General features: G+C 40.9%; 1 protein-coding gene across 2 annotated transcripts in view; it reads left to right on the top strand.

Moving 5' to 3' along the window:
• Positions 1 to 721: 721 nt before the first annotated feature.
• CIB4 (calcium and integrin binding family member 4) overlaps positions 722 to 10,587 on the top strand; it is an 82,448-nt gene continuing 72,582 nt past the window's right edge. For both annotated transcript variants that reach the window (XM_072644113.1, XM_072644103.1), the window contains exons 1-3: positions 722 to 871; positions 1,567 to 1,601; positions 10,065 to 10,161. In XM_072644113.1, coding sequence (XP_072500214.1) covers positions 818 to 871; positions 1,567 to 1,601; positions 10,065 to 10,161 — 186 coding nt within the window. In that variant the 5' untranslated portion in view covers positions 722 to 817. The remainder of the gene's footprint in view (positions 872 to 1,566; positions 1,602 to 10,064; positions 10,162 to 10,587) is intronic.

The raw sequence follows: 10,587 nt of genomic DNA, 5'->3' as shown, positions 1-10,587 counted from the left end.
CTTTACATTCCTCAAAGACAGGGATATTCATCTTATTCATTCTAGCTGGCCTGTCTACGTGGGCTTTGAATTGTGGAGTGTTAAAATGGAGTCATGGGATCTAGAGTGATAAGGGTCTGGGTTTGGGGAAATTATCAGACCATTTAGATTTGTATCAAATGTTAATATTCCCACATACACCCTGGCAACTATGTGAGAAGGTAATATAGCATGCAAAAGTCTGTGGACTTTCATTTTCAATTTTAAAGAAAAAAAAAGGTAGAAGTGCCTAGTGGTACGCTCTGTACCTGGTAGAAGCTTGAGAAATGAATGGATATACTACTCTGGGACTTTCCCAGAAGGCAAAGAGACACCGGGACACAAAAATGGGTTTAAATTCTGTCCACGGAGAGGTATATTCCAGGAAAGATAATGTGGAGGTATTGATATGGCTTACCAAGGAAGGATATGTTGATAATATCCTTTTGGTTGAAATGGATTGGGTTCAGTTCAGCCTGGAGGTAGGAAGATGTATTAGGTGACCCCTGGAAAGTCCTTTTTTAAACAGCTGGTTCCATTCAGGATTTGGGGAAAGCCCACCAGCACCAATGCTGCTATGCTCAAGGATTTGATAAACTTGGGAACCAAAAAATTCTGGCCCTCTTCACTCTTGGCCCTTTATTCTTCATCCTAGATAGAATAGGCAGGAAGTGGAATGGAATGTCACTATGGTAACCAGGCCAATCAGTGACCATATACTGGAGAGAGAAGGTTCCCACTAGGGCATGGGCTCCTACAGTACTGACTTCAGGCTGAGAGAAAAGCCATAAGAGATAGCATGGGCCAGTGTATAAAGCATTCCATGACCTGGGAGGAATTAGAAGAATATCAGGTGGGTACAGTTAGTAATGTTATCCCTTGGAACCCCTCCACTCCATATGCCCAAAGTTCTGAAGAAATGCTAGTGAAGGAAAAACAAGCCTTGCCCATGCTTCTGATGCTACAGGATGGTTTTAGATAATTGGCTCTCAAAGTATAGTCTGGGGACCTCCAGGTATACCTAACATCCTTTCAAGGGATACATTTTTATAATAATATTGTTTTAGTTTCTAATACAGTAAATACCATGAGATATATCTCACATAAACAAAAGCTCTTTGGAGGATCATCAGTAATTTTTAAGAGTATAAAGGAATCCAGGACCAAAATGTTTTAGAATCACTCATCTAGAATAGATCAGTCCCTTCAGTCCTGTCCTTGCCCTTTCCCATTCTCTTCACCTAGTGCTTAAGACTCTCACAGTCTTGACCTGATCCTTACATCTGGTCCTTGGTTCTGTCCATATCGTAGTTCAGTCCTTAGAGCTTTCTTTAAACAGGAACCTGTCCCATTTCCAAGAGACTCCTAAAAGATTATGTGAGAAAACAAGCTGATGACTGCAACTCTACTTCCTGCACAGGACATTATGTGACTCAGGCCCATTTGATGTTTCTGTTCTCCCTTGTGTAAAATGGGAACCTGGTCCTTCCCTCCATGATTCCTGGGACCCCATAACTCTGAGTTTAATGGCTCTATGGTTAATTGCAGGCGCTGACTTTTCTGACCAAGAATGAGATCTTACGGTAAGTGGATTCCCCATCCATTCTCAGAACAGATGTTTAGTTTGGGAGGATGCTCACAGCCCTTAGTCCTGGGTCATTTGTCCCTATCTCCACCTTTTCTCTACTCAGGTTATTGACTAAGGTTAAAGTAAGAGAGTCAATAAACATTTATTACTCATTGACTAAGTATCAGGCACTGATAAGTGCTAGGGATACAAAGGAACACAAAAGACAGTCCCTGCCCTCCTGAAGTTCACAATCTAGCAAGGGAAAGATGACGCATAAAAAGAAGCTGAAAAGTGATAAGGAAGGGGATAGTAACCTGGCAAAGGGACATGATGGAGATCTGCATCCTGGAAGGGAAATAATTTGAGGAGGTTTGAGTTACACTGTTGATTTCATTTTGTAGAATAATGAGTTTCTGGAGAACATGAAACACAGGAGAGTCTGCCTAGTCTCCCAAGTAACCCCCTCTTAGGTTTCCTGCCTGGGTGCAGATCCTCTTGTTCCCTCTGCCAACCTGATTTCTGCAGCTTTCCTGCCTTTGATCACTTATGTGGTTTGCCCATTGCCAGACACTTTACCCTGTTACCTGCTGGTTCCCCGGCCTTAGGCTACTCACCCAGTTCTAGATTCCCAAGGTTCACCTTGATCCCCAGCTACTTTTCTGGATCTGATACAAGTCTTCCTCCTCCAGTGTACTCCCAGATTGGTTGTAGTCTTGATTCTGTAACTGAGACTCCATATGCTAATTGCTACTCAGTTTCCCTGAGTTGAACCAGACTGCCTAGCTGTCCCGTGACATTCACCAAGGTCTACACCAGGGTTATCAAACTCAGGCAGAAACAGAACCACTCAGCCATCCATCAAGATTCATGCTAGATGCATATTGACTTAGAAAACCACATACTAACATTATCTATGTTGTACTGAATTTTTATTTGTTTTGTTAAATATTTCTCAATTACTTTTTAATCTGGTTCTGCCATCTTTTCTACCTGGCAATATGTTTGATGCCTTTGGTCTACACAATCTCTAGGATGCTGGTCTGGGTCAAGAGGTGCTAAGACAACATCCATGGTGATAATAGGTTGCGTTAATGAACAGCTGGGTAGATAAGAAAGAATGATGAAATAATATTTAGTTTTATGTTATGATATTTCATAGAGTGTTGGGTCTATAGTCAGGAAGATCTGAATTCAAATCTGCCCTTAGACACTTACTATCTGTATGACTGAGCAAGTCAGTGTTTGCCTCAGTTTCCTCATCTGTAAAATGAGCTGGAGAAGGAAATGGCCAATCACTCTAGTATCTTTTTTTGCCAAGAAAACCCCAAATGGGGTCACAGAGAGTTGGACGCAACTGAATAGTGACTGAACAGCAATTAGAGATAAAAGGAACCTTGGAAGAAACTTTATTTAGCCATCTCACAAATGAAAACTGAGGGCCAGATAAGATAAGTGACTTGTCTAAGGTCATAGAGCAAGTGAATGTCAAACTGGGCTCAAATCCAGGTCTCCCAACTCCCTGTTCCTGTATTCTTTCCATCATATCATGAGATTGTTGTGTTGTTGTTGTGTTTGTCCTTTGTTTCTGGAAGGGGACCATGACATCAAGATGATGACATGACTTGCAATTGACTTTGATTTGAGTGAGGGAGGGCTGTGCAAGGTTACCAGTCTCGTTTTCTCCTCCTGAGCCATCTGGATTTAGCGACCTGATATTCATCAGGATGACTGGAGATGGACCAGGATACAATGGGAGACCCTGGCCCTTTTAGGCTAAGGTCTTATCAGATTCCCATTTTGAGTGAGATACAACCATTCAATGAATAGGCCTCTTTAAGTAGTTACTCAGGGGATGAACCCTTTTAATAATAATAAAAAAAAAATCAAACTGGGAGGGGAAGACCCTCAGGGTTCCTAGATAAAAGAGAAGCAGTTACTATTTAGTATTTACATTCAATTTGTGCTGGCTGAGGGGGGTCCTGTTGTCCAATCTATGAGCTCCAGAGTGAATTGGGTTTAAGGCTTGGTCTTTGAGCAAGAAATCTAGCCAGTAAACCCAAAGGAAAAAAGGCAGCTTTTGGACATGAAAGTGTATCTTCCCCTAGGTAGAACACCCCAGGCAAGGACAGAGAGCATAAGGGAGGGAAGAGGAGAGATGGGGAGGGGAGGGTTGAGGTGGGGAGGGAAGGGAAGAGTACATAATGTTCTATGGTTCTATGGCCTGGGGTCAGAGTAATCAATTCAGCAAAGCCCCTGAGAATAGACGTGGGTGAAGTGGCCCTGACTGTGGCCTCTAAGGTATCTGCCGCCCTCCAAACTAAAGCATCTTAGGCTTTCCTGATTGGCCAACTTCTAGGCATTTATAGGGCTCTTATGGTACATGTGCTTTGGAAAGGACATCTCTAAGTAGGGAGGCTAGAAGAACACCCTGGAGTCTTGGGACCTGGGCCACCATGTTCCTCCTCATCACTACCATTACCATCTAAAGCATGGCCTTACAGTGTGGTAGAGAGTGCTAGACTGGGAATCAGAAAGACCTGAGTTCCAAACCCACCCCTGCTACTTACCAGCTGTGAGAGCCTAGGATGTCATGTATCCTCTCTGAGCTTTAGTTTCCTCAACTATAAAAGGAGTGAGTTGGATTAGGTAGTCTCCAAGGTTCCTTTCAGTTTTAAATCCATGATCCTATGGTCAGAGAGATGCCTGGGTCCCTCAGACTTGTTGGATTCAATGCAAATGAATTCAATTCAATACAAGTATCTCTTAAACATACTATGAACTAGGTGCTGTGCTAAAGCTCAGAATATAAGAAAATAAAGAAGTCCTTGCCTTCAGGGAGTTTACAATTTTTTTTTTGGATGCTGCTTCTGTTTCCCCAGCCCAGAAAATGATTTTTCATTTTATCTCCATGCATTTGTCCAGGAAGTCTTTTTCCTTTTTTAGAATCCTTTTCTCCCTGCAAAGCCCTCTAGGTATTTCCTGGCCTATGGACGCTTCCTTAAGCCCCTCAGTGGAAAGCTTTCTTTTCCTCTGCAAATTTTTCTAGAGTCCTTCACATCTTTTCTTTGTTTCCATTTTTCTTTTCCTTGTGAACAACATATCTATACATGAATCACATCTTACCCCTCTCCTTCCATCCCCCCACCTCTGTCCTGTCCTGGTAGCTAATAGCTAAGGTTTGTAAAGCACTTTGGCTATATGATGTTATTTTCTCCTGCAGTTAACACTGTGCCAGAGTATCTAACACCTGGCATGCCACTACTTACACTTAGCAGGTATTTAATAGAAAAGAAATTCAGGAAAATGTCCTGTCCCTGTTCTTAGCGGTATTTCAGTGACTTGCCCATGGTATGTGTCAGTCAGGATTTGAATCTAGCTTCTCAATCCATTTTACTATGTTTGTTTCTGTAATTATATTTATTAACAGAGCAAAAAAGATCTAAGAATACTTATGCAGTGGTGAAAGGGTTCTTTGTTGCAGGGAATTGATCCTGAATTGGGAGTTGAAAGCTACTGACACACTTAGGGCTTGAGCATATCGGAGGAGATGGTGGGTAGGAAGGCTGCTGGGAGAAGCTTAGGAACTTTTGGTTGTGGCCTGTTTCCCCCTGTCTGAGAGCAAGAAGTGGAGGAAAGCTGCCGTCTGAGGCTGCTTGATTGATCATCAGTCTAGCTGGGTGAGCTTTTAAATCGTTGGGACTTTGGAGTCCATTAGCAATGACTACAGCCCTCCATTTAGAATCCATTGATCCATATTTGGACACACAGAAGGATGTCTTATGGCAGGAGAGATGCGTGCATCGTGCCCAAGAGGCATTTCACTATCAATCCTCAAACATAAGGGCCTTCTCAGTCATCTGGAAAATCACATTGTGTCAGGGTCCCATGACATAGTAGGGTTCAGGAGGCCTTGTCAAAAATGCAATGTAGTGTTACTGAAAGGGCCCTGGATTTGGAATGAAAGGACCTGTATTCTTATTTGGACTCTGATATTTACTTAACTGCATGACTTTGGACAAGTCACTTAACCCCTCTCAGCTTTGGGGTTTTTTTATCTGTAAAATGAGGATTTGGGGTAAGATGAGCTACTAAGGTACTTAGAAGATGTATTTTTCTTTCCTTTATCATTTTTTCATTTTTAACATTCATTTAAAAATTTTTTTGAGTTCCAAATTCTTTCCCTCCCCCACCCATTGAGAAGGAAAGCGACGTGATATCCATTATACGTGTGATGTCATACAAAACATATTTCTGTATTAGCCATGTTGCAAAAAAAAAAAGCATGAAAATCTTCACTCAGAGTTATCTGTTCTCTCTTTGGAGGTGGATAGCATTTTTTATCATGAGTCTTTTGGAATTGTCTTGGATCATTGTATTCATCAGGGTAGCTAAGTCTTTCATAATACAATATTACTAAGTACAATGATTTCCTGGTTCTACTTACTTCACTTTGCACCAGTTCATGTAAGTTTTTTCAGGTTTTTCTGAAACCACCCCTACTTTGTCATTTCTTATAGCACAATAGCATTCCATCACAAACATATACTGCAACATGTTCAGCCAATTGATGGACATTCCCTCGATTTCCAGTGCTTTGCCATACTTGGCAAATTTAAAATGATGATCCCTAAGAACCAAGGATCCCTTCTGAGGCTATGACGGTTATCATCACCCAAACCCTTTGGTGTGCTTTGTGCCCAAGACCTCGGAATTTTCAGAATAGACCAATGCATGAGACATCTCCAGGAACTAACACAGGAACACAAATGAAGATGTGCAAAAAAGCATCCCAGGAACCTTAGACTCTATGGAACTAGCAACTCAATCTGCACAAGGAAGTGACAAACATGGCTTTTCTGTTCTCTTCTTTTAATGCCATTAGTTATGAAGTCACAGAATAAAGCTGAATTTCAGGTTAAAGATTTAGGGTCTCCCTGATTCCAGCCTCAGAGAGGCAGAGAGGCCTTGTGGCCTTGATGGGCCTATTGGCAGCAAGGCTCTCTTCTTGCTCCTGCAGTTCAACTCGGCTGCCTTCTTGATTGTACGGCTGCTTCAGTCCTGGCGGAGGCTTCAGGGTCGGTTTTAAGAGGCCCAATACCCATGAACCTGGATCCAAGCTAGGAGGAGAGGAAGCTTACATAAAGATTGGTTGCTGATGTTTTATATCCCTTTCCTTAATTGCACAAGAACCCAGAGCTACTAAGAAGAAAAGCTGGGATTCAAATCCGAGTTTCTTAATGCCTAGGGTCATTGTCCTGCTATACACCCTGCAAGGAGATGAATTGGTTTTAGGTTTGCTGAGGAGAGGTGCCAGTAGGGTAGTCAGTGTGGAGATGTTCTGTGGGGATGGTGGTGGCAGAGAACAAGCATTTATTAAGCAGCTACTATGTGGTAGACATTGTACTAAGTCCTTTGGAAATATAATTTCATTTGATCTTCACCCTGGGAGGCACGTAATATTATTATCCCCATTTAATAGTTGAGGGAATTGAGGCAGAGAGTAATTAAGCAACTTACTTAGGGTCACACAGCTAGTAAATGCTTGAGGCTGGATTTGAATTCAGGTCCTCCTGACTCCAGGACCAGAATTCTATCCATTGAACTTTGGGAAAGAAATATGTGATAAAGAAGAAAAAGTATGGAACAGGGAGTTTAGGGACTTGGTTTCCAGTCTTCAGCTCTTTTGTCGTTAACCAGCAATAATTATATTATTTTATAATAATAATATAATATATAATAATATAATATATAATATAACAATATAATATAAAATATAATAATATAAATATTATTATTTTTTAATAATAAAAGTTAATAATAATAAGTTAAGGATTTATCCCTTAACTTCAACAAATTTATTTGTTTTCAAAATGAGAAAACTATTTCACAGAGTTTTTGTGAGGAAAATCATGTTATGAGTTAAATTGTATTTAAATTGTTGTCATTTCTGGTTATGCATGTCATTCTTCTCATCCTTCTTCAATGGCATTCAGACAGAAAAAGTCCTGGGGCAAAATTCTTTTCTGTAATTATGCCTTTATGTGCAAAGTCTGGTAGACTACTAGTGATAAGCAATATTTAGTGAGAGCAAGTTTCTAAAGGTCTTCTCAGGTTCTGATTGGTTGATTATATACCAATAAATTCATAACCCCCCTGAATTAAAACTATTTGCTTTCACTCTGGAAACCACTAGTGTTCATGGTCACAAGAAGTCCAACACAACAAAGATTTTAAGTTGGAACAAAAGTGCAACAGATATTAACATGCCATTAATATAGTAAATGACAAAACAGTTATGTCAAGGGAGTTGACAGAAAATCTAACTTCTCTATGAAACTAGAAAGGAGGAGCCGATAAGATCTATAATTATTGGCTCAATAACTATCGGCTTCCTAGTACCACACAAATTACTAACAAAGTATTTTATCAGCTTCTCAGAAATAAGACTGACTCAACTTTTCATAATAGAAGACCTGACATATTTGCAACTACAAGATGCCAGTGATCTGTCTAACTCTGGGCCAATTATTTGTTCACATACTTTATATAAAGCATTTGCAGCTCATGTCACTAAAAAAAATGTATAAATACTTAGAAGAAAACAATATATTGGCTGAGAAGCAAGAAGGATGTGTCAAAAAATTCCAGGGTTTCAAAAAGCAACTTAACAATTTGGCAAATTGAATAAGCCTCAATGCACTGTCACATGTATATAGTCTTTGTTAATTATTGCAAAGCCTTTGGTTCAGTTCAGTGCTCATGGCTTATCTGTGTACTGCAGTTTGTTAATAGCTTTGATGGATCTCAGTTTCCTTATCTGTAAAATGGGGATAATAATTCCTGTCTACCTCCTGCGATGAGCATGAGGTTTCAAGTGAGATTTGAAAGCATTTTGTAAATTGAATAAATGTAAGGGAAGCTAGGTGGCACAGTGAATAGAACACAGGTCAGGAGTCAGGACAACCTAATTTTCAAATCTGGCCTCAGACACCATCTGTATAACCCAAGGCATGTCATTTAACCCTGTTTGCCTCAGTTTCCTCATCTGTAAAATGAGTTGGAGAAGAAAATGACAAACCACTCCAGTATCTTTGCCAAGAAAACCCCAAATTGAGATCACGAAGTGTTGGACACGACTGAAACATGACTGAACAACAGAAAGGAATTGTTATTTACAAAGCTTTGTTTCTCAGAATTCTTCCCTCTTCCTAAGCTCATGATGAATATACAGGAGGCATTCAGAAAACAACCTGCTGATCAATTAACTGATCTTAGTTTGTGGAGCATAAATCTTCCTCCAGGAATCCCTCAATTACATTGAATGTAATTTTTCCATTCAACAGCCTTTAGGGATGTTTCATTGCCTACAAGATAAAATCATAGTCCTTAGTCTCAAACTTAAGAGCCTGAACAAGTCTCCTACCTATTTTTCCAGACTGATTTCATATTCATCCCTTTCTTGAACTCTACACTCCAGTCAAACAGCCTACTGTTCCCCAAACTCAACACCGCTCTTTCTCTATAGATTGCACACCAATAGGTCCCTGCCCAAACTCCACTTAATGGCTGTTTTCAGAATCCTCCTGCCTTCAGAGTGCTTGTCAATAGTAACTGCTGCTCTTTCCCTCCCAGCTTTACTTACTTATTTTTTTTCTTTTGCTCATTAAAGGGGCCATTCCCTAATTACTTCTTAGAGAGGCTTATTCCATGAATAGCCTTATCTCACTCTTAAGTGAGTACTTGAATAGAGCAAGGTCTCCTATTGCATCCTGGGCCTTCTACAGTCATCCTGAAGACTATCTGGTCACTGGATCCAGATGGCTCAGGAGGGGAAAATGGGGCTGGTGACCTTGCACAGTCCTCCTTCTCTCAGAACAAAGTCCAGTGCAAGTCATGTTGTCATTTCTCTGATGGCACGGTCTTTGAAAATGAAGGACAAACACAGACGGACAGACAGCACCAACTGTTCCCCAGGCCTGGAAAGCCTTCTTTCCTCATTGCCACCTCTTAGAATTCTTGCCTTCCTTCAGGACTCAAATGAGGTGCCACATCTTCTATGAAGGCTTCCCTGATACCCTAAGACATTAGTGTTGCCTCCTGCCTCAGTTTTTCTTATACTACAGTTATCCATTCTCTTTGCCCCAGTCCCACAGTGGAATGGGGCAGGATCTGGTTCATTTCTCCTCTCTGTCTTTGTCTCCCTCTGTCTCTTAAAAGTTAGGTTCAGAGCCTTGCACATAGAAGGTATTTATTAAGTGTTTGTTGAATTGAATTTGTTGATGGTTTTTGGACAGAAATAAGCTTCTAAGGGCCTGGGAACATGAGAGAAATCCTTCTATATTCCTCAATGGAACATAGGCTGATTTTGCAGCTGAATGATGAAGAGATAGGGAATTTCTGGGACTTGGCTTAAGATTCCAGATACTGAACTTACAGTGATGCCTTTGGTAACACCCCCTTTCATTTTTTTCTTCAGCATTCACGACACTTTCTGCAAGCTCTGTCCCAGGGGCAAGTACTACAAGGAGGCCACCCTGACCATGGATCAAATCAGCTCCTTGCCAGCCTTGCGAGTGAGTCCGGGGACCTTGGGTCAGGTCTTTCTGACCTGCTTGGAGAAGGGCAGAATCCCAGAGAGCTTTGGAGATGATGAAACTCTCTGGGCAGATAAGCATATGCATTTACAGGGTCAGACTCTGCACATTTAAAAGAACAAAGTCCTCTATGCTCTTTTTGATATTCTGCTCCTGAAATCAGGGAAATTTGTTCTTTTGATAAACATTTACTGAGTGCTTGTGATGTGCAGAGCATTGTCCTAAGAGCTGGGGATACAAATATAGGTTCAACCCAGACCCTGCTCTCAAGGAGTTTAATGTGTTTCATTTTGGTTCAGAGAGACCTGTGATTTCAAAGGTTTGGGGAACTCCTGGTGTGCAAACTTCCTTGACAATGCAGATTGACAACTCATCTGAAATTTATAGTTTTAGAGTTCTCTATAG

Source organism: Notamacropus eugenii, chromosome 1 (genome assembly GCF_028372415.1).
Source record: "Notamacropus eugenii isolate mMacEug1 chromosome 1, mMacEug1.pri_v2, whole genome shotgun sequence".
NCBI classification, from domain to species: domain Eukaryota; kingdom Metazoa; phylum Chordata; class Mammalia; order Diprotodontia; family Macropodidae; genus Notamacropus; species Notamacropus eugenii.
Note: the sequence above shows the minus strand (reverse complement) of the source record. Positions and strands in the feature narration are given on the sequence as shown.